Source organism: Ailuropoda melanoleuca, chromosome 7 (assembly GCF_002007445.2).
Source record: "Ailuropoda melanoleuca isolate Jingjing chromosome 7, ASM200744v2, whole genome shotgun sequence".
In the NCBI taxonomy this organism is placed as follows: Eukaryota; Metazoa; Chordata; class Mammalia; order Carnivora; family Ursidae; genus Ailuropoda; species Ailuropoda melanoleuca.
In genome coordinates, this window is record NC_048224.1 from 42009048 (window position 1) to 42033704 (window position 24657).

General features: G+C 46.4%; 1 protein-coding gene across 1 annotated transcript in view; it reads right to left on the bottom strand.

Moving 5' to 3' along the window:
• Nucleotides 1-24657, bottom strand: part of TNC (tenascin C) — a 73287-nt gene that overhangs the window by 16062 nt on the left and 32568 nt on the right. The window contains 6 exon segments of the mRNA XM_034664389.1: nucleotides 959-1102; nucleotides 2229-2351; nucleotides 7969-8241; nucleotides 9798-10070; nucleotides 17570-17842; nucleotides 23582-23854. Of these exon segments, the coding sequence (XP_034520280.1) occupies nucleotides 959-1102; nucleotides 2229-2351; nucleotides 7969-8241; nucleotides 9798-10070; nucleotides 17570-17842; nucleotides 23582-23854 (1359 nt within the window).

A 24657-nucleotide genomic window follows, 5' to 3' on the forward strand; every position in this document is an offset into this window, starting at 1 on the left:
TAATTGCATATAATCAACTTTTTTCGACTACCAGGATATTTTTAAAATTTCCTATGAGGCCCATTCTTTGGATCCCTTAATGGATTAGACTGGATAATTGCTGGACTATCAAAGGATAAATTGTTCAGAGACATGGCTGCCTGAACAGAAATTTTCCACTTCATTCTCCTTCAATGCAATTCATTATATCCCCTCCTGACAGTATGCTGTACAAATCAGGTTAGAATAGGAAAATAATCCTCTATTTTAGAAGAACACAGGGCTTGGAGTGAGACTGACCTAAGTTCAAATTTGCTTCAGCGTTTACTAGTTAGGTGGCCTTGGCCAAGGTGTTTCATGTCCCTGGATCTCAGTTGTTTCCTCTGTAAAATGGGAACGATAGTAGCCATTTTCATGGTTTAAATGCGAAGGGTTTAGTAACAGTGCCTGGAATACAGTAGCTGCCCAATCGGGAGTGGTCACTTTATAGCTGTCACCATTACCCGTCTCTGGGATGCACCTGCTGGAAAGGGTTCCCTCAAGGCGCAGGGAGGGAAGGAGGGGGATTAATGCCCACAGTCATTTACATTTACAGATGTTTTACATAAATCACGTCATGCGATTCTATGGCCCCCTGCAAAGGAAGCAGATTTGTACCCATTTGACAGAGAAGGAAATTAGGTTCTAGAAAAATTCACTGACAGCTCATGTATCTAGAAGTGGTAGACTTGGCGTTTCAGTTCAGGTCAGTATGACTCCCCAACGTGTGTTCTTTCTTCCACACTAACCCAAGAAATGAAGGCCCAGGGCGGTTAAAGATGAAATCAAGGTTACCCTGCCTATAAGAGGCCAGGGACGGGCCAGAAATGAGGTCTTTGGTGCTACAAATTCACTCCATTTTCCACTAGGATTTCCCAAATAAAAGAAATTTTTCCAGCTGCTGAGTCATGAGCTATAATGCAGAGGGTGAGAAAAGCACCTGTGGCGAACGATCCTGAGACAGGTTCGCTTTCCTCGAAGCCCTTCATGGCGATGACGTTGACAAGGTATTCGGCTCCAGGTAAAAGCCTCACCAGCCTGGTCTGAGTCTTGGTTCCATCCACGGTTACCACTGACGGCGTCCCTGGAACATGGCAAAAGCAAGATCGGGAATGGTGAACCTCACTGCAACTTACTGTTGCCCCAAGAACGGCTGCATCTGATTTGGAAACGAAACTAGATCTTGATCCAATACCATTTTCTTGACTTCCTCTCATTTGCTCCTACCCTCTGGCATAAGAGAAGAGGTCTTACTTTTTGTATAATGCTTTTTTTCCATCCGTACAGATGCCAAAAACTGAGCCAGGAGGGGAAAAAACATGAAGTCACAATGTGCTAAAAATGGCAAGTTTCCGTTCAGTAGAGGGCTGGCATGTTTTTATTTATTTATTTTCCCCACAAAGAATATGAGAAGCTCACTATGTAATGTATTTCTGATCTATTTAACCCATCATCTTAGCTTTGGAATACACAGACTCCCTTCCCAGCAGAGATCCTACTCTTTAAGGAAAGAAGATGGTCATAGTCAAGAGTGTACTTTTACATTTATTAAAAAAGGCTGCAATTTATATTTCTTAGAATTGCGTGGCTGGTGAGGAGCTTACATACCAGCTGGCCAAACTTCCATACAGCTGCTACAACACCTCTCTGAGGAGTGTCAGCCATCCTTTCTGGACACACTTCTACTCGCCAGACTGTCTTTGGGCAGATCTGATGGTGCACCCCTCCCCCGCCCCCACCGTGGTCTTTGTTGTGGCCCCTGCGCTCTGAACTAAAACTCCCACTGCTACTAGCAAAGCCACAACTCCCCATCTATCCTGAGACAGACAGATTTGAGGACTGAAGGGTGAAACCTCACATATATTCAGGTCAGGATCTGCTTTTCAGATGAGTGTGCCCAAAGAGAAAAGGACCAGTGTATTTACAGTCTCTGCCACTGTTGCCAAGCAACACTGGGGTCCGTTTCTCATAGGAGCTGACGGTTTCAAGGCTGGAGAGGGTCTTCATCAAATGACCCTTTACAAGGGAGGTCTTCCAAGGATCTTACAGCGCTTTACAAATGAAATCCACAGAGACGGTCTCCAAAAGACGGAAATAATTTTCTTTGGTCATATGTGGGAGGATGGCAATTACCTGAGTCTCTTCACTATGTCACCCGAACCCTCCAGGCTGCTCCCCAACCCCAACACCCCCCACCCCCCGCGTCCTACCTCCTGCAATGGGCACGTAGGTAATCCGGAAGCTCTCCACCTGGGCAGAGGGCGCCATCCAGCGGACAGTGGCCGAATCTTCGGTGATGTCTGAGAAACTGATCTCCTTCGGAGAGCCCATGGCTGTCAGGAGAAAGCACAGGAGAAACCCAGAAACAGTCAACTTGGTGTCTGAGCCAAGCCTTTAGGATGGAGAACGTGGGGATCTGTGGTCAAGTTGTGACTTGATAGAGACAAGGCCCAGGGCCGCAGAGCTGCCATTAGGTTTCATTCAAGTAGAATGTGAACAACAAAGCTGATGTCTGAGGAAGTGAGGCTGGGCGGTTTCACAGCTGGGAAAATGCCATCCTATAATTTCTCAGTTTTAGCATTTTTTCCCCAAACCTTTGCTTTCTAGTTCCTTTTATTAAATGATAACCAGGACCTGATAAATGTGCGGTTCTTTGTAACTGATAGGGATTAATCCTCATTTAGAAACCCCTGAGAAGAAGGTGCGGTTATAGCCAATTTACAGAGGAGGAAACTGAGGGCTGGTTCTCCAACGCACATTGTTGTGGTGTGACCTTTCTGGGCCCAGGACCGGGTAGCAAAGCCAGCATGGCCCGGGGATCCTGGAAATAACATTGACATGGAAACTGACCTCGACAAACCCATTCCCAGAACTGGATGGAGGTCTAGAGTCGGGACAGAAAGCAAGCACCTCCTGAGTGCTGGGTCTACCTGCGGGGACAGCCATGCCCATGGGACAGTTTCTGCTACATAAATACCTTCCCCTAAAACCCAGTTTCCGTTGGCTTTTCTCTGTGTATTTTTTGGCTTAGCTCTTTGCCCTCTTCAGCTGACCATGTTTAACCAGAGAGATCAGGAAACAATTTTCAGGTCTCCAGGGAGCTCATTTCCTCATCTTTTCCCTCTCCAACCCACGTTGATCATTAAGTTTTAAAACCCACAGCCCACTTGGGGGGATGTTTCTCCCCCTCTCCATTTTTGTTTCTCTCTTCTTTTTGGCTTTCTTCTGTGACCTTTTCTCCTGGTAGTCAGGCTCTGCGGCTGACTGGGGTTTTGCCCTCTCCTTGGAACCAAGCTTTGGAAACCACAAGGGCTCTGGAGTCTGGAAGATCTTGATTGCGCAAATACCGCGGAGGGCCCTGGCAACCTGGGGCGTTTCCCTTCACTTCTGTGAGCCCCAGTTGCTCTATCTGTCCGGTGGGAAAAGTCATGCCCACCTACAGGAGTATTTTCAGGATTAGCAGAGCTAATGGGTGTAAAACCCTTAACAGAGTCTGGCAGATAGTAAGAATTCAGTAAACGTGATTCTTGTCTATTTCCTTCCCCACATAACTCTTTTTCCCAGGGGCTATCCTGGGTTTTGAAGTAACTCCCAAGAAAGAACTAGATAAGGTTGGATGAAAATAAAACCCAGTAAGCTGTGTGAATGCAGGCACTGCAACTCTCCTGTGGCTAGCCTGGTCCACGCCGCCCTTCACTCTGACTGCAAACCTCAGCACATTTTAGATGTATCTTTGCGGCCACAGCCCTTTTTCTCTAGGTGCCAGGTTTTCTCATCTACAAAATGGCAATATTATCTGCCCTGTCTTAGAAGCCGTGAGAATTAATAGCATCATACATCGTGTGCACCTGAGGGCCGTGATTCAACAGAATGGCAGCAGGAAAATATTATGCACAGTAACCTGACGGAATGGCACAGTAGTGATGGGAGTCCAGATTCAAAAGTGTGATATTTTTGGATGATAGGCCTTCCTTGGTGTGGAAGATTATTTGTTATTTTGGTATATCTCATTCGGTCATAAATAGTGCCGATAAGTCTCCAGCACTGCAGTAGAGGAGACGGTCAACGGGAACCCGAAGATAGAGCCTCATACAGCAACTAAATCATACTATTGAGAACTCAGGGGGCGCCTGGGCGGCTCAGTCATTTAAGCGTCTGCCTTTGGCTCAGGTCATGATCCCACAGTCCTGGGATCGAGCCCTACATTGGACTCCCTGCTCAGTGGGGAGCCTGCTTCTCCCTCTGCGTGCTGTTCCCCCTGCTTGTGTTCTCTCTCTCTCTCTGTGTCTCTGTGTCTCACTCAATCTCTGGCAAATACATAAAATCTTAAAAAGAAAAAGAAAACTTGGGAGACACAAGCAAGGCAATGACTCTGTCTCTCTTTCCAAGTGGACACTTGGTTTTCAATAAAAACCCCATTAGGGAAACATTTGGAATTGCTAAAAACTCCCAAGGAGGGTGAGGAGGGCCTCTATCTGCAATTTGCATAAAAAGTTGCCTCCCCAGATCTGGAGCAAATGCCCATTGCTTTAATTATGTGGCCATGGACAATCATTTTAAAAAATTATTCTCCCTTCAACATGTTTTTATGGAATACTTCTTATGTCCCAGCTCCCGTTTTAAGCCCCGGGGACAGCTACTGGAGCCAGTATGGTTTAAGAGCAAGGATTTGGGGCTTAGACAGACCTGAGTTTGAATTCCATTCTGGCCTTCCTAGCTAAAAACACTTTACTCCGTTAGGTCTCAGTTTCCATATCTGTGAAGTGGGGCTGAATGAGGCGCTCCCTGGGTCTGGCTGTGCTATGGTGATGCACGGAGATAAAAGTGTGTCAGTTGTCCCGCTCGTGTGGCATGGAGTGCACATGCTTTGTAATTGGTGGTTACCGTCTTTATGCTTCGTGGGAGTCAGAGCCAGAGGCACGGAGCATGAAGAGCCTGTTCATATGGAAGGGCAGATTGCCCAGCAAGGGCGTCTGCAGACCTTCTGGGTCAGGCCCCCGCACACAATGCCACGGCAACTCAGTGGTATGCGGTTTCAAGTGCATCTGAACTGGAACTCAGCACAGGGGTTGCTAGGTTGTCTGGCTGGGAAAGGAACGGTGGGATGGAAGGGAGACGGGAGACTACCCCCACTGGCCTCCGGGGTGGAAGGGAGTACCGAGGGTATGTGTCTGGGGGCAGTGACGGGAACAGCTTAAGGAAGCATCTCAGACTCCTCGCTAAGCCCTATAAAGTCCAGAAGAGAGAGACAAAGTCGGCCTACTCTGTGGTTGCATTTTTAACGATTTTCTCCCTATTCCAGGGCCCCTCCATTCGGTGCCCAGAGGCACATTGGCCTTTAGTTCCCCAGAGGCAAAGCTGCTCCTGGCAATTCTGGGCTTTCCAAAGAGGGACCACGGCTGTTGGGAAGAAGTGGCTCAAACCACGGAAGGGAAGAGGAGCCATTGCAAATCCAGGGATCGACCTAAGTGTCCATCAGTAGGGGGCTGGTGAAGTAAATAAGGCATATGGGATTCGCTCTCAGATCTAATAAGCAAGGAGCACACATACACCAGAGTGTGGAAGAGTGCTCCCTGCAAAAAAATTTTTAAAAAGTATAGGTTTTTGTCTAATTTTGTCTATTTGTACAGAAAAAAAAACTGGTAGTATTGACTGTCTCTATATAGAACAACTAGGGAGCAGAGACAGAGTTGAATAGAGACTTTGGTATATGTCCTTTTTAAATTTTTGAATTTTGAACCAAGCGGCCCATTAAAAAAATAAAATTTACATGAAAACACCCAAACATCATAACACCCTGTTATTATGGGCAAAGACATTAAATACTTGACATTCATGATCTTATTTAAACCTCACGGCTGAATTCTGAGTTAAATGCTGTTTGCCAGATGAGGGGACCGAGGCTCAGAGAGGAAAGGAGACTTGCCCAAGGCCACACAGCTGGCAGAGCAAGGATGAGACTCCAGGGACTCTGCCCAGAGGCTTGAGGCCAGACCACTAGGTGCGCTGCCCCTAACGGCCCTCTCTGCTGCTGGGCACTCGGGGCTGGCAGCCTGCGCTCTGGGAGTGAGAGGAGAACCCGCAGCAGCTTTTATGAAGCTGAAGGGAACAGAACATCTCAGGGAAGGATTTACCGCTGTGCAGGGGAGGAAAGAGGAGGAAGGATGGAAAAACAAAAGAGAAACTTTACAAAACCGACAAGGTGATGGTGGAATTAGACATATGCTGTCTAACGGAGTCACTTGTCCTGTCCTCTCCTAGTGCCGGAGCAAGCAGGCCACGTGCACACACGCACGCACACACGCACACACACCCACACACACACACGCACACACACGTTTCTCTCTGGCTGTGAAATACAAAGCCCCAAAATAAGAAATCAAAGAAAAGGCTTTCTGAAAGAGCAGGGTCTTTCTTTCTTTCTTTCTTTTTTTTTGTTCTTACAAAAAAAAAAAAAACCCAAAGAAACCAAAAAACCCTCTTGATTATTCATTCTTTTTTTTTTTTTTTGCTTTAGAACTGTAGGGCCTCTAGCAAAAAAGATTGGCAAAACAAAATCAGTGATCAGAAGTAAACTTTGAAAGGCAGTGTTTATAAACCAAGGTCAAAATCAGGCTCTGTCTGTGATCTGAAGTTGTTTTATGGCCAGCCACAGGGAGGAGGAGACAAGGACCCGCATCCCAGGGATAGGGTTTCCAAGTTAATAAGAAACAGGGTTTTTCCTCTGGCTGGGCTGCTGACTGCACTTCAGCGTTTCCTCCGCGCCCACAGATACTGATTACGGTTTCTGTAGGTGGCTTCTCAGAGCTCAGTGGGTCCTGCAACTCGACATGAAAATACACCCATCTCTGCGCAAAGAGAAGGTGTTGGCTATTGTGCTCCATGCCCGTCGGAGGGGGTAAGTATGTACACTCATTGGTTATCTGTCACCCAGCCTGCTTACATTTAATAGTATTAAAATAAGTATTAAAATAAAATAAAAAATAGTATTAAAGTAAGTATTAAAATAACTGCGTCTGGGTTCTACCCCCAACCTGGCCCTTGTGACATGAGCAAATCACATCTTTCTGGGCCTCAGCTTCTTCATGCACGACCAGAAGAGGCTGGGCTACCCCCTTTCTTAGTTCCTTTTACCTCTCCCTGAGCTTTTGTGATTCTTTCTTCTGATCCGTCTTTGAAGCAGTCTGTCTCTCGGGAATGCTATGTTTCTCCTTGTCCCTTTGTTTCAGGAACAAATTCAGCGCACCTGTTATAGGTCTTGGCCTCTCAAGAGTCCTGCTACCAATCAATCAACTTTCTTTTTTCTCCTTGAAACAATCATATGGAAAAGGGTTTTGCATTTCCCCCTCCGGTGCTTTTCAGAGTTGTTATGAGTATCTATCGTATAAAATCATGAATTTCATGAAGAGCCGTCTGTTGACCTTGCCAGCTCCCTCCTTTGATCTTTCCTGAGCATCGTACTGATTATTCACACATTGCATCTGATAAATATTCATCTTTATGGGTGGAGGGACTGCTTCTCCATTATCCCCTGCATACTGTAAGGTCAAACATTTGCCCAGAGGTACTTCTGCATTAAAAAAAAAAATGATGAGCTAATAGGCTGAAAGAAGGGTCTTTCGAATTTAAAAATTGCAATAATTAAAATGATGATGATGTATTAATGAAAATAATGTAACTCCAAACAGCTTTAATTTGCCGAGCCCTTGCTATGCACCAGATCCTCTGCTATGGGCTTGCCATGAATTATCTCATTCAATCCTCACAACCCCATTAAATAAATGGCATCACAGTCTCCTTGCATAAAAGCTCAGCCACACTGTCCACATTCACACAGTCTATAACCGAAAGAGCCTGGCTGCATTCAAAGCTCTTGCAATGTCCCAGCCCTGTGAAAGAAGACCCCCGCATCACGAATGTTCTCGGTTCTCTCCTGTTTACGTACGGTACCTGTGGTTGCTAGGGCACGGACTGGATGGGATCGCCTTCCATTGCTTATTCCATAGAGTTCAATTTCATACTCAGTGGCCTCTCTGAGACCAGTTATGTCCCTGGTTCGTTCGGGGGCAAGTAGGGTTATTTCCAGTGGCTCAGACTGCTTTTTGGTATCTCTGATTTTGAGAACAAAACTGTCGAAGACCCCTTCATCAGCTGTCCAGGACAGACGGAAACCATCTGGGGTGGCATCTGAAACCAGAAGGTTGTCCACCTCTGGCTCGGCTTCTAGAGGAGAACATGGTGGGAGGAGGAGAGAGAACATCATTTACCAGCTCGTGCGGTCTCCCTCTGCAGGGGGGGCGGTTATCAATAGGCCGTGGCCCTGGGTCTCAGGGACAGAAGTGTCCTGAGATCCCGAAAATAAAATCATTCAACACAAACAAGTAGGTCTGGGAGAAGGGAAAGATGGAGTTCACACATCCAATACAAGCGAAATGTATGCTTGCATATGTGAGTTTTGTCTAAAAGCAATTCTATCAATCCACATCTGGACTCAGCTTTGGCCCCTCCCACGCATTATTAAACAAGTTCAAAGCCAGTAACTTGTTTACACTTGCTCTCTGTCTTCCAATGGCTGAGTGCCCATCCTCTGTGAGACCTTTTTCTTTTCTTTTTGAAAAGACAAATAAACCAGTATTAGCGATCTGTAGAGTTGCCCACGATGATACTGCTGATTATATTCCCCTTGATCCTGTGCAAAATGGCTTTTAAAATGTTATAAATGTTACGGTCTTTTTGCTTTTTTCTTGGAACTGTTGGACTCAAGAAGGCTCCTACTCTTGACTTTGCTGCTTGCTTTTTAAGCCATTAGACAAGCGTTCAGAGGGTAGAACTGAGGCTTGGAACCTCTTGTGGTCCGTACTTTGGACTCAAGGTATTATTTTGGATTGCCTTCACTAGACAAAACTCATTGTCAGGGTAAATTTAGAGCTGAGTTTCCCAAAGTGTACTCACAGCAAACTATTCCTGCTTGTTCTTCTTCTTAAAAGGGCATCCGATGTCAAATAAGTTTGGGAAATACTGCCTGGGTAAGTCCCTCTTGGAAGAGACACATGCATATTGGGATATTCTGTAAAGCCTTGTTGTCAGGGATCCTATTAAACTATGTTTCCAAAACTTATCTGAACGTGGAATTTCTTCACCAAGCAGGACCTTTGAACATCCTATGGAACTAGTAAAATCTGGAAAGACTTTGGGAAACACGGATTTTTAGCTGTTAAAGTTGTTAATGTTATATGTCTCTAGGAATTATTATTAGTCTTGAGAAAATTATGGATTTAGTCTGTGTCAAAGAATCTCTATGACATTAGTGTTTCATAGGTTCGCAGTTGGGTTTCCAGTAATGAGCCCACCTGCTGAGTTTATCAAGATCACAGTTGAGATGTTGAGATGGCAAAGGTTGTAAATAAGTTTTTGAAATATACTCGTTGGTATATTTCTTTTGAGAAGGCTGAAACATAGCTGTGGACCAGCCAGGATGGACACAGAAGAGGGTGATGTGGAGTAAGCACACAAGAACTATGGACAAGACATGGTCTAAGAGATTTGGGATGCCAAGTGGCAAACATTTCGACCTTCTCATTTCTGGAGTGGGAGAAGAGGAGTGCTCAGTTGAGACACAAGACAAGGGAGAGTGTGGGGGGAAACACAAAAGAGCAGGCCACATCTATGGATTACGTAGAGAAAACGGACAAGGATGTTAAAACCATGGTGATGTGGTAGATGGATTACACGGAAGAGAACCAAGGAGGTGAGAAAATGGCTCACTTGAATGCAAATACCTGTGATAATCTCAGCCCTCAAGGGCTTGGTTTGGTGCCCTTGGGTGAAGCCAGAGACCATAACCTCATAGCCAATGCCAGTTATGAGGCCTCTAAGCTCCAGCTTCCTCTGGGTTCCTGAAAGTGTGAATTCCTGGGGGTCCAGCAGCTTCCCAGAATCCACCACCGTTACTAGGAAGCTGTCAAAGGCATTCTCCGATGCCATCCAGGAAACTGTGAACCCGTAGGGATTAATGTCGGAAATGGTTAGGTTTTCCAGAAGGGGCAGGGCCTCTGAAAGAAGGGAGGAGTGAAAATAACTTAGGTTAGCAGCGCTCGCCCTGCGGGGATAGCGCACATCTCCACGAATACCGACAGATACCCAATCACTAAATGTGTTAAATTCTCAGAAAATGAATATTTAGTAAGAGCTTACTAGGGGCCAGATGATGTTAGCTCGTGTAAATCTCTCCACAGGCCTGCGAGACAGACACTATTCCCATTATGCAGGCAAAAAACCCTGAGTTTCAAAGAGGTTGATTGGCTTGGCCAAAGTCACAGAGCTAAAACGGGCTACAGCAAGGCTTTTAGCTGGGTCTCACTCTAAAGGCCATGAATTTTTCCCTACAAAATTGGATAGCTTTTGTTAGGTTTGGATCCCTTTCTCTGCTTCTGAAGGTCCTGAAGGAAATCAACTCCCCCTGTCCCCCAAATATACTTTATACTCCCTTTTTGGTATACTTCATATGTTTCTATTTCACTTCTAGTTTGCATTTTGAAACAAGCTGATGAGGCCCATTAGTGATATACACCTCATAATATATATGAAAGAGAGGGAGGCGGTAAGATTTTTTCATGTGCCAGAATTAACAAATCATGGTTGCAGCCCAGCAAGGAATACTAGGATTCATTAACTCTTTGGCTGCTTGTTTTCCTGGATAAAGTTAGGAGATAAAGACATGTCTGGATCTTTAGTAAGTTCTGTTGTCATCTGTTCATTCATTCCCCGAACCTCTGTGTTCCAGGCACTCTTATTTCTTAGGTGCCAATGGGTCTTCACACACTGGGATTTCCAAAAGGACTGAGATGATATCACTTAAGTTTCTAAGTTTCTACTGACCAGGCTTCATGTCCCCTCTCCTATCTAAACCTCACGATGACACTGTGAAGTAGTTACTGCTACCTGTCCCCTCACCCTCATGACATCTAAGGAAACAGGGGTCAACGACTTATCCAGGATCACACATCTACTGGGTGGCTAAGCTGGCCTCCCTCCCATGCCATCTGATTCCAAGCTCAATGCTCTCTGCACATCCCGAGCCAACGTCCAATTAGTGGACCCCGTCAGGGCTGGCAAGTCTGGAGGCATAAGTAGGATTGGTGGGGAAGGTCCGGCACCTCTAGCAAAACAAAACATGGTATTGGTGAATGTATTTGTCATCAGAGGGGGCATGGGGCTGGGAACTCTATGACCAAGGCGTGGGGCTGGGAACTCCATGACCAAGGCGTGGGGCTGGGAACTCCATGACCAAGGCGTGGGGCTGGGAACTCCATGACCAAGCCCCACCTCATTTAGAAGCACCTTTTCCATTGCTTCTAAATAGAAACGTTCAAAGAGATAAATGACTTTACACTAATACCCAGAGTCTAATCCACGGGATGCAAAGAAAAATGTTTAAAAAAAAGATTTTTGGGGACTGAATGAACAAGGGAATGGATGCCTTCATTCCTGAAGCAGAGATTTAAATTTTATTGCGGCTTGGACCCGTATTTATTTAACACAGTTGCTGTTTGTTTTGAAGCTTTTTTTTTTTTTTTTTTTTTTTACCATGTAAGGATCTCCCCCAAATCATAACTCTTATCAAAGGCAGAGATGAAATTGCATATCCTGTGCAAACAGGCTTCTCTGTCTGCAAGACAAGGGTCTCAAGTTCTGTTGCTGAGTTTTGTTTAGATAAATGGCGCCTCTTTCGATAGCTAGTCCCTTTGCAACTCTACCCCATCAAAGCAGCGGATTCCAGTGAAAAGGAGGGCGTTCAGGCTAATTAGTCAATCAAGGGCTTGTTACTTATAGTCATTCATGTTCAGCTTTTTTTTTTCTTTTTCTTTTTAAAAAAATATGCTTCTTTTAAAACTCAGGGTCTTTTCACTTCAAGGATTAGCTGAGACAATGCTGTAACCAGATCTAGGATTCCCAAGACTAGCATTCCCAGCCTGCCTTTCTTCTCTCTGTTCTGTGGGAGGTCCGGTGCGAGGCAAGGCAACAAGTAAAGGCCTGACTGACTGGGATCGGTGGCTGGCCTTTCCGCCCTTCCTGCTCACTTCATCACTTTGGGACCCAAGAGAATGGAAGTCCCCACCGCTCCCTCCCCCACCCCACTCAGAACGGAGCATGCTCTGTATTTGAAGACTTGTCTGAACGACTGAATTCACAGTAGGCAACGGGACAGAAAATAGATCCACTGTTCTGATCTCCCATTAAAACACGTCCCGCGTTCTCTTAAAAATCGTAAGAAAGTCATAATTTCATACAAATAATTGCTGAGTTTCTATCTAGACTTGTGGATTATTTTTCAGAACACCGCTCCCCCTCTCCTATTGCTAAGAAATGGAAAGAACCCAGCATCTGTAAGATGCCTGCTGGATACCAGGCTGTTAAAGTTCATTGCATCCATTTAATTCCTGAGATGAGGGCTGTCCCAAGTAGCTGTGGGTGTCCCCTCTTCATTCATAAGGAAATTGGAATTCAGAGCAGTTAAACACCAACAAAGGTTATGCAGCTAAAAGGATGTGGGAGAAGATCAGAAACCACTCAGGCCTGATATCAAAACCCTCACGCGTAGAGGTCATCATGGCTGCCTCCAATTAAATATTTAATCGAACGTATTAACATATCTTATTGGCAGCAATTTAGATGCTGGGAGAGGCCTGGTTTAATGTGAGAATCAGAAGGCAAAGTCAGTCTCCTGAAAATTATCATTAGTGGGAGGCAAGAGACTTCTAAATATTTCCTGAGGTTTGTCAAGCTAGAGATTTGGTAAATCGACACCATTTGCAATCTTTGCCATTGATTTGGGATAATCTCAGGCAAGAAAATGGAAAGCCATATCTTTACGAGATTCTTAACGTAATTCAAAGAGACGTTGGAGGTCAAGTTCAATAAATGGGTAAACTTTAATTAAGTTTGGATTGATCTACTATCCTAGGTCAAACCTTCAGTAATCTGTTGTAGATGTTGATTTAAAGACAAAACATTTTTTTAAAAAGAAAAAGATAAATTATTGCATTTCTGGGGCAGGTGGTTTATAAACTGCCTTATGTAGCATGATTTATGGACAAAATTCCTGCTCTTGGCTGTTACTAACTTAGAACTCACTCTACAGCCAGAATCACTAAAATATGGATCAGCTCATAAAGCTAGGCAGGGAAATCCCTGGAAAGTTTATGCAGCTGTCGAATACATGGTCTCCATTTCCCACAAATGGCTGCAAAACACCTGTCTTTGCCATGGGATCTGCTCTCTCTTCACTTAGACGTTTACATCTGGAGTGAAGACTGGATTTGGGGTTGAATTTAGAATGCCTGTCCCCTTTGCCCCGTTCCCCATCTCGGAATTCTAAACAGACAAGTAAGAACCTCTGAATGAGTACCTGTCATGACAAAGGCAGTGAGGGGCCTGGTGGGGTCCCCAGCCCAGGTGGTCCCTGCCACACTAACGTGATAGCCAGTATTCTCCACCAAGCCTGTGACATGAGCGTGCTGTGTGTCTCCCGAGACCGTGAATTGCTGGGGCTCATACAGCGAGTGAGAATCGCTAACATTGACAACAATCTTTGCAAAAGGCCCGGCTCGAGTGGTCCAGGACACGTTGAAGCTGTCAGGAGTAATACTGCTAAGGGTTAGCGTGCCCAACTGTGGCTCTGGTTCTGAAGGGACAGGGACATGGGTGAAAGAGAAAGAGAGAGACATTATTAGAGGAAGCAGTGGATTTTTCCAGAATGTAGCCATAGGACATGAAAGTGCCAATCCCTCCAAAGACAGAACATCAGGTTGTGGCTACACAGGCATTGACTATAATCCTAGAGAATATACTGCTTTCTCTGCAGGCATGATGTGTGTTCTTTATAAGGACAGACATGACCATTTGCTGGCCATGTATAAAGAAAAGAACAAGCCATTAGAACGGTAGGTAGGGGTAACATAGAGTAGTAAGGGTGCATTTCTAAGGTTTGCAGTGGGGCACCAGCTCCGTAAGATGTTCTAAGAAAAACAGCTTTATAGTGAAGTATTGATATTCTGTCTCACCCTAGAGATTCACAAAGCACGTCAGCATTTTATAGCCTCTGAAATACTGGTTCTATAAAGAAACCTACTTAATTTTGTGTAGCCCAGAACTTCATAAACTTACTGATCAATGGATATACCCTTTCTGGGAAATATTCTTTGAACATCTCAAGGAGCCGGTGCTCCACTGAGCACATATTAGAAAATGCTACTTTTAAGATTCCTTATTTAGTCTTCTTTTGATCTGTTTGGATTGTACAAATTAAAGGCTAATATCCATGCAAGAGAAATTCTCCATAGTATTTAGAAATCTAAAGGTTTCCTATACGCCATAGGGAAATCTGCTTCCTACCTTAAATATTGCAAAGGTAAAATGGCTTTCATGAAATCATTCCTGGTGTATGCAAAAGGTAAAAGAAAATTACCTAGGTGTTGCATTTTCTGCCTAGAAAATTCACTTATTGGATGATTTGCTAAGATAGCTGGTTCCCCTGGAGGTTAACTTTCTCTTGTTCCTTAACAACTAGGAGATCAGTGATGAAGGGATTCATTTTTAATGTAGGGGGCCTGTACTGCTAGTTTTCAGCTGGGATGTAGACAGTCTGGCCTCTTCAATGCACACTTATCAAGTAATACTACCGTTAAAATAAGTTCAACTCCAAATGTATTTTAGAAGGAGGCAGCAGTCCTGGAGGCTTGAGGTACCAGGGCCAGCCTGTAGGGTTAGGAAGAGAAGCAGACTATTTCCTGCAAGGACTTGGGAGTTGTGTGGCTGCAGGTCCAGTATTAGGAGGAAAGAAGGGGCTCACCTGGAGGAACTTTAACTGAACAATTGCACAGCATAACTCGATGCCATAAAGTCTCCAAGGGCAACAAGGATCTGGCTCAGAAGCAGAATATAGCCATAAGAGACGGCATGGGAACTCCTCCCTAGCAGTTCGCCTGAGAAGCTAACGATGCTATAATTTTTAGCCACAATGTTGGCAAATTACCTCAACCGCACTAAAGGCAGAACCCTCCAAATAGGCCTCTGTTTGCTCTTTCCCTGTATTTTGCTGTGGAAGCAATCTCTTCAAGTAAGGATGCATGTTAGGACTCTTCTCATGCCACCAGACAGAGACTGGCAGTGGGAACACATTCACCATGCAGAGTAAGACCTAAGTTCTCATGGCCAGTTTGACCTCCAGCTGTCCCCGAAAGGGTGCGGCCAAGCTGAAAATCGAGGAGCAAGAAGAACGTCTTGGGGGGGGGCGCGGAGAAGGTAGGTGCAGTGTTCCATGCAAGCTGGGACAGCTTTCCCTCCCCGCTTCTGACCCTTCAAAACAATTCCTGGACATGACGTCTGCTTCCAGGAAACAGATCTTTTCAGAAATTTAATGCTCTGAATGTTTACCACATGCACCAAGATTTGGACAAATGACAGATGAAAGAAGACTGACATTTCGTGACAGGTGTCAGTAGATGACAAAGCATGCTTTGTAGGGAAAAGAGAACAGTCTGTTTTTGTAGGGAAGGCAAGCAAATAGAAGTCTCAAGAACACGATGAGACCAATGGGTCCTCTCCCGTGTGTTAGGGTATCTTCTCTGCATGCTACTGGCGCTGCTTTTTAGAATCGTGGGCGAGAGAAAGAGGATGTAGAGCATTCTATCAGGGGACCCAACTGGCATGCACGCACCCCTTTGACGAGGACACAGGCAAACTTTGATTAGACCACAGGCAGACGATAATGGGTGGAACTGGAAACGATTATTCAAGATCAGATGGAAGGATGATTTAGAAATTCAACCAAAGCAAGTCAGGTTAACTCTATATACACACACAGAGCAACTCTGGATGTGAGTGCCTATTTAGGAAAAAGAGGTTGAGATAGAAGCTCCTTAACTTGGGGTGGGTGGTCTTTTTTTTTTTTATTTTAAAGCTCTGATTTGGGTGGCCCTATCAAATTTGAGAACGATCTGGAGGAACTAGGAAGATGAAAAATAGGTAGCGAGTGATTTTTTTTTTTTTTTTGGAATGATCCTCAGAGGAAGTTCAATGGAGAGAAAAAAAGCCGTCGCAGAAAATACCTGTGGTTGCCTGGGCCATCAGAGTCTGAACACGGTGCCCGCCAATCAGCCCATGAAGGTGGGCAGTGTAATTAGAAGAAGCTTTGAGGTTGGTGATGACAGAGCTGCGAGACGCTGCAGGCACCGAGCGGACCACCGTCTCCTGGAGGTGGTCAGAATGCCTAACTTCTATAAGAAAGCTATCAAAGGTGGCCTCCTGGGCTTTCCACGAGAGGGACACACTGGCCCAGGTCACATTTGAGATAGTGAGGTGGCTAAGGAGAGGTTCGGCTACTAAAGCAAGCAGAAAAAAAATATATATGAAAGCATGTCAGTTTAAAACATGAATACAGAGTCAAAAAGCAAAACACATAAGACTAAATCCATAAAGTTTTAGACTTCACCCTTCAATAAAGGCATTGATCCTTTGTTGAAACCCAGATTGAGCCATGAGAAACGAATAGATGGGGTTGGGTGGTTTTCTCCCCTAGTTTTTGGTGTACTTGAATCTGGGGATGGTGGGGGGGGGCGACAGCTCCACCACCCTGCTGTAGCCTCACCTAGAACGAGGACAGACCCTCCCTCAGCCATGGGTGACTTAAGCGACAGATGATTTTGATGCTATGATGTGAACTCTTTTCTTGGATTTCCTGATTCACTGTCCAAAATGTGCTAAGAATGCTATTTAGAATGGATAAGTCTCTCCTTTCTAAATTCAGATAGAGAATTCTCTTTTGCTGCATGCCAGAGAGCATCTCACGCAGTATGTATACCACAGACACCACAAATTTAAGTAAGAGCGGCTTATGCTTTGGTTGGCCAAGTTCCTTATTTAAACATGACTACCTCTGTTTTTGAAATCAACCAATCACTCTCTGGGGGCAAGACAGCATGCTCAGCTCTTTGCTCCTAGAGGTTGTGATGGAATTGGGGCGTTCTGGATTGCACAGCTTCCTTGTGCTCCCAACTGATCAGTAATCTGCTTTTTTTTTCCCTAACATTTTCCCAGTTGGAAAAAAAAAATAGCACCAACACAATTTAATTAAATCATTGGGATACTTAGGTATTAGGATGCCAAAGATACTAACATAACACAAAATATAATTTTTAAGACGTCTCTGGCTGATGCAGACAACTTTCCAAATCAAGGACAACTCTAGCTTTTGGTATGGAAGGGCAGAATTCTTTTCTCCAGGTTCCATATGGCAATCTGGACCAGGCTACGTTTAAGGCTGCACATGTCCTGGTCAGTTACAGGTCAGGCAAGGGGCTTCATGGAAACCCACCATTTGGGCTGCTGCTGGAAGAGAGTTAGGTTAAGTAGTGCTCCAGCCTCACATCCTGGAAGAGTTAAATGCTCCATGGCTTGTGCCTCAGCAGGCGAGAAGGAGCGGCTTCACCTTGCAAAGAAGACTCTGGAGACCTGGAGAGAGGGTGTCAGACATGGGAGGAAGCAGATGTACCTGTCGTGGCTGTGGTACTGATGATCTGGGTCCGGAGGCTGGGAGCGAGTCCCGAGAGGTAGATAGTAAAATGATTATTAGGGTGTAGCCCTGAGATGTGGGCAGTTCGCTCAGCACCAGAGATATTATATTCCATCGTCTCCAAGAACCTATTGGAATCAACAATTTCAATGGTAAAGGTCTCGAAGGCCCCATCGGTGGCTGTCCAGGAGAGATTGAAGCTCTCAGGAGTTATGTCAGAAACAGTTAAGTTTCCGATTTCAGGTCCTGCGGCTGAAAAAGGGGGCAGGAGAGAAGAAAAAAAAATCGGGGGTTAATGATTTGGCTTGTGTTTTAAGACTGAAGCTGTTACTAGAACCATGGATGCGGAGAAGGCTCTGCTAGTTCAGGGTTACGGTGAAATGCAGCAGGTGTTACCCAGCGGTGCCGATGGGAGAGAAAGAGTGGATTTGTTAACAGGAGAAGACCAAGAGGGAGGTTGGGCAGTGAGATTTCCCTGCTCCGGAGCTGCCATACATGATCAGGCTGGCTGAGCTTCTGTGCGTGAGAAGCCATCTAAATGACGTCAGCAGGAACTGTGGTGCCTAAGCTCAGATGCTTCTGGGAGGCCCACCACAGGGATGCTGGCCATCGGTCAAAAGATAGGCATGCTGGGGCACCTGGGTGGCTCAGCCGTTAAGCGTCTGCCTTTGGCACAGGTCATGATCCCAGGGTCCTGGGATCGAGCCCCGCATCGGGCTCCCTGCTCGGCAGGGAGCCTGCTTCTCCCTCTCCCACTCCCCTTGCTTGTGTTCCCTCTCTTGCTGTCTCTGTCAGATAAATAAATAAAATCTTCAAAAGAAAAAAGAAAAAAGATAAGAGAGCTGGCAGCTCCCAGTCTCTTGAATTGCACTCAGGAGACCGCAAGTTACTTGGCTCCCTCCTGGGGGCATCCTTTGCTTTGAGGGAGCTCCCATCTATTTAAATGAAGACTGAGTAAGTCTGCTGCCATTACCCTCCCAAGGCGGTACCCTGAGGCTTCTGCTTTTGTGACTTAGAGGGAACTGCCAACTTGTCAGTGTGGTTCTGGGTATGGTCTTCATACCCCTGACAAGGACCGGCTGTTTTCATATTCTGTTGGAACAGCTCATCCTCTCTTAACTGCTTCTGCATGGGCCAAGAAAGCTACTACTGCATTGCCAACCAGGAAAGCTGAGCTGAGGCAAGGCATTCAGGCNAAAAAGCCGTCGCAGAAAATACCTGTGGTTGCCTGGGCCATCAGAGTCTGAACACGGTGCCCGCCAATCAGCCCATGAAGGTGGGCAGTGTAATTAGAAGAAGCTTTGAGGTTGGTGATGACAGAGCTGCGAGACGCTGCAGGCACCGAGCGGACCACCGTCTCCTGGAGGTGGTCAGAATGCCTAACTTCTATAAGAAAGCTATCAAAGGTGGCCTCCTGGGCTTTCCACGAGAGGGACACACTGGCCCAGGTCACATTTGAGATAGTGAGGTGGCTAAGGAGAGGTTCGGCTACTAAAGCAAGCAGAAAAAAAATATATATGAAAGCATGTCAGTTTAAAACATGAATACAGAGTCAAAAAGCAAAACACATAAGACTAAATCCATAAAGTTTTAGACTTCACCCTTCAATAAAGGCATTGATCCTTTGTTGAAACCCAGATTGAGCCATGAGAAACGAATAGATGGGGTTGGGTGGTTTTCTCCCCTAGTTTTTGGTGTACTTGAATCTGGGGGGGGGGGGGGGGGGGCGACAGCTCCACCACCCTGCTGTAGCCTCACCTAGAACGAGGACAGACCCTCCCTCAGCCATGGGTGACTTAAGCGACAGATGATTTTGATGCTATGATGTGAACTCTTTTCTTGGATTTCCTGATTCACTGTCCAAAATGTGCTAAGAATGCTATTTAGAATGGATAAGTCTCTCCTTTCTAAATTCAGATAGAGAATTCTCTTTTGCTGCATGCCAGAGAGCATCTCACGCAGTATGTATACCACAGACACCACAAATTTAAGTAAGAGCGGCTTATGCTTTGGTTGGCCAAGTTCCTTATTTAAACATGACTACCTCTGTTTTTGAAATCAACCAATCACTCTCTGGGGGCAAGACAGCATGCTCAGCTCTTTGCTCCTAGAGGTTGTGATGGAATTGGGGCGTTCTGGATTGCACAGCTTCCTTGTGCTCCCAACTGATCAGTAATCTGCTTTTTTTTTCCCTAACATTTTCCCAGTTGGAAAAAAAAAATAGCACCAACACAATTTAATTAAATCATTGGGATACTTAGGTATTAGGATGCCAAAGATACTAACATAACACAAAATATAATTTTTAAGACGTCTCTGGCTGATGCAGACAACTTTCCAAATCAAGGACAACTCTAGCTTTTGGTATGGAAGGGCAGAATTCTTTTCTCCAGGTTCCATATGGCAATCTGGACCAGGCTACGTTTAAGGCTGCACATGTCCTGGTCAGTTACAGGTCAGGCAAGGGGCTTCATGGAAACCCACCATTTGGGCTGCTGCTGGAAGAGAGTTAGGTTAAGTAGTGCTCCAGCCTCACATCCTGGAAGAGTTAAATGCTCCATGGCTTGTGCCTCAGCAGGCGAGAAGGAGCGGCTTCACCTTGCAAAGAAGACTCTGGAGACCTGGAGAGAGGGTGTCAGACATGGGAGGAAGCAGATGTACCTGTCGTGGCTGTGGTACTGATGATCTGGGTCCGGAGGCTGGGAGCGAGTCCCGAGAGGTAGATAGTAAAATGATTATTAGGGTGTAGCCCTGAGATGTGGGCAGTTCGCTCAGCACCAGAGATATTATATTCCATCGTCTCCAAGAACCTATTGGAATCAACAATTTCAATGGTAAAGGTCTCGAAGGCCCCATCGGTGNAATTTCAATGGTAAAGGTCTCGAAGGCCCCATCGGTGGCTGTCCAGGAGAGATTGAAGCTCTCAGGAGTTATGTCAGAAACAGTTAAGTTTCCGATTTCAGGTCCTGCGGCTGAAAAAGGGGGCAGGAGAGAAGAAAAAAAAATCGGGGGTTAATGATTTGGCTTGTGTTTTAAGACTGAGGCTGTTACTAGAACCATGGATGCGGAGAAGGCTCTGCTAGTTCAGGGTTACGGTGAAATGCAGCAGGTGTTACCCAGCGGTGCCGATGGGAGAGAAAGAGTGGATTTGTTAACAGGAGAAGACCAAGAGGGAGGTTGGGCAGTGAGATTTCCCTGCTCCGGAGCTGCCATACATGATCAGGCTGGCTGAGCTTCTGTGCGTGAGAAGCCATCTAAATGACGTCAGCAGGAACTGTGGTGCCTAAGCTCAGATGCTTCTGGGAGGCCCACCACAGGGATGCTGGCCATCGGTCAAAAGATAGGCATGCTGGGGCACCTGGGTGGCTCAGCCGTTAAGTGTCTGCCTTTGGCACAGGTCATGATCCCAGGGTCCTGGGATCGAGCCCCGCATCGGGCTCCCTGCTCGGCAGGGAGCCTGCTTCTCCCTCTCCCACTCCCCTTGCTTGTGTTCCCTCTCTTGCTGTCTCTGTCAGATAAATAAATAAAATCTTCAAAAGAAAAAAGAAAAAAGATAAGAGAGCTGGCAGCTCCCAGTCTCTTGAATTGCACTCAGGAGACCGCAAGTTACTTGGCTCCCTCCTGGGGGCATCCTTTGCTTTGAGGGAGCTCCCATCTATTTAAATGAAGACTGAGTAAGTCTGCTGCCATTACCCTCCCAAGGCGGTACCCTGAGGCTTCTGCTTTTGTGACTTAGAGGGAACTGCCAACTTGTCAGTGTGGTTCTGGGTATGGTCTTCATACCCCTGACAAGGACCGGCTGTTTTCATATTCTGTTGGAACAGCTCATCCTCTCTTAACTGCTTCTGCATGGGCCAAGAAAACTACTACTGCATTGCCAACCAGGAGAGCTGAGCTGAGGCAAGGCATTCAGGCCACCCTGTTTGGCCAAGAAATAGCATTTTGGGGGTGCCTGGGTGGCACAGTGGTTAAGCGTCTGCCTTCGGCTCAGGGCGTGTTCCCGGCGTTATGGGATCGAGCCCCACATCAGGCTCCTGTGCTTNAAGGACCGGCTGTTTTCATATTCTGTTGGAACAGCTCATCCTCTCTTAACTGCTTCTGCATGGGCCAAGAAAGCTACTACTGCATTGCCAACCAGGAAAGCTGAGCTGAGGCAAGGCATTCAGGCCACCCTGTTTGGCCAAGAAATAGCATTTTGTCTGGGAGATGGGCCTACCAGTGCTTTATCATGCAACAGGAATAAAACAGGCAGAGGGCAGGCAGAAGCAGGNGTTATGGGATCGAGCCCCACATCAGGCTCCTGTGCTTTGAGCCTGCTTCTTCCTCTCCCACTCCCCCTGCTTGTGTTCCCTCTCTCACTGGGTGTCTCTATCTCTGTCAAGTAAATAAATAAAATCTTTAAAAAAAAAAAAAAGAAATAGCATTTTGTCTGGGAGATGGGCCTACCAGTGCTTTATCATGCAGCAGGAATAAAACAGGCAGAGGGCAGGCAGAAGCAGAGTAGGGAAGAGCTAGTATTGCTTCTCTAGCAGGGAAGAAGGCCTTCCCATCCCAGCAGGTGTGGGAGACACAGATCAGATGGAATTATGGCCCTTCTCCCCTCACACCAATTCATCAGAAACAATGTTGCTATCATTAAAAAGGAAAAAAAAAAAAACAAAAACCACACACATAAAAGTAACTAAGGGCACCCAAACCGCAAGATCTGAAGGAAAGACCAGAAATGGAGGTGATTTCTCTTGCCTTCTGGGAAGGGATGATTTATGATCCCTATGTCAGATCAAAGGGCCCTCGGTCCACCCTGGGCAGCCTCAGTTGCACTTCCTGGGCATTTCAAGGTCATCATTCAGACAGTGGCTGTCTGCATTATGTTTATCTCGGCAAGAATTATTGAAATGATTGAGGCTAAAATGCAGAGCTGTGCTTTTGCTAGGATCGAGGAGGTGGATGGGTTTGCATGGAAGTTTAGTTGTAATAATTATCTAAAAATGGGGCAGGCACTTGCAGACCCAAGCAAGACAGCCTCTGCTGAGCTTCCAGCCAATGGAGGCATGTAGGAAGAGGAGCAATGGAAGACAGTGCTGGGAAGGCTGTGCACTGTAGTCGGCTCCCGGGGAGCACTGAAGGCCCTGCCGCTGGGGCAGAATGATGAGTCAAGTTCAACGCATGCTCCGGGGTCAGCGCTGGGAGTGTGTCACGCCAAGGCCAACACTCCAGGGAGCACCTCTTGATTAAAAGAGCAAAAAGGGCATCAGATGTTTGACATTCATAGCCTGGGACATTCCTTGCTTCAAATGCTGCTGTGTGGACTTCTCCTAATGAATGGCTTTTTCTTTGGTGCTGTCTCCCGTCATAATCGTGTGATTTTTTTTTTCTTTTTGGTCTAGCTATTTGCTAATTTGGTGTTCTAACAATGACTCAGTATCTGAGAGAATTGCCCGGAGGAGAGTAATTCAGTTCTCTTATTATACTCAGTGCATTTTAAAGAAACATTTAAATTAAAACATTTCTTTTAAATGTTAGAACGGCAGTGCCCATACCCCTGAGGGATCTGGGATAGTAAAGAACCGTTTCCAACTAGCAAAAGGACTCTCTAAAGTAAATAATCTGTGGTCTACCAGAACTTGTACATGGCAAGGGGCGGCTTTTAGTTATATTCCAGCCCAGGAGAGGAGAATTAAAACCATCAGGCTGTCTCCTGAAACAGAAGGCCATCATTCAGAAAGAGAGGGAGTGGCAGGACTAGGTAAAGGCTAGGAGAGGCTGGAGGCTGGAGGTCAGAAAAGGCAACGTCTCTATCATTCATTCTCGAAATGGCAGGGGCTTGTAGACCGAGGCACAGCTCACAGGGACGGCTCCAAGCATGTGCGGCCAGCGACAAAGAGGCAGAGGGAAGGACTCAGACATGAAGAGAGGCTGACTTTCTGCACAGTCTCTTGGAGAGGAAGCAGGGCGGCTTGGGGAGGGGCTTCAACAGTGGGAGGAAGGTACCTGTGGAGGCCTCGGCAGAGAGCACCGGTGTCCTATAGCCCCGGATCACCCCATAGATGGTGACTCTATAAGGGGTGGCGGCCTTGAGGCCCGGGACGGCCACAGCCCGCAGGCTGCCGGGCACCGTGAGGTTCTGAGCTGTCTCCACCCAGTTGGCCTCCTGCACCTGAATGACAAAGTGCTCATAGGCCTGGTCAGCTGCGGTCCAGTTGAGTTTGAGGCCATCCCAGCCAACCTTGGTCACGGCTAAGTCTCCCAGCTGGGGGAGCTCCTCTGAAGAAGGACAGAGAGGTATTTGTCAGTTCTGCAAACCACAAAAGGAGGAAACCAAACGTCCCACAGCCCGGCTCTAGGGAAGACGGAAAGAGGCGTGAGAATTTTCGTGGGCATGTGTGGTCCTTCTTGGTCCCTGGGCATTTATTTCCAGCTTAAGCAGCCGTAACCTGGCCACAGCTTTCTTCAGGATTGAAAATGGTCAGAAAGGGGAAGATCCGCATGGCTGATCCTTGAGATGGCAATGCCATCTGGTGGGCCACTCCACAGCCCACCGGGAGGTCTCTGGGCATGTGTGGCCAGAGCCTATAGGGCAGCTGGGAAAGCGGGCTCACGGGTCAGGGTAAGGGGGGTAGGGATGGTTAAAAGTGCAGGCTTTGCAAGCAGCTGGGCCCTGGCTGGAATTCCAACAATGATATTTACCAGCTGGGTGGTCTCGGACCTATCACCCAGCTCGTCCCTGTGTCTCACTCTCCGCACCTATAAAGGGAGCTGACAGTGACCATGTGATGGCTCAATACCATTTATAAACCCGAGGGTCATACCCGACCCACAGACAGTGCCCAGTAAGTGGCAGCCCAACAAATACATCATTGTTTAGATGTTTCCCCTTGGAACTTCTCAGTGGTATCGGAGACAATTATCTGCCTCATTTCATGACTTCACGTTGGAGAGACCGTCTTATTGCTGGCCACCTGCTATCGGGCTGGCTTCATAAAGTGTATGCTGTCTCGGTCTGGACAAGTCTGATGTTTTATCTCTGGACTTGACTCGGCTTTCAGGGATCAAATGTTCTGTGCTGG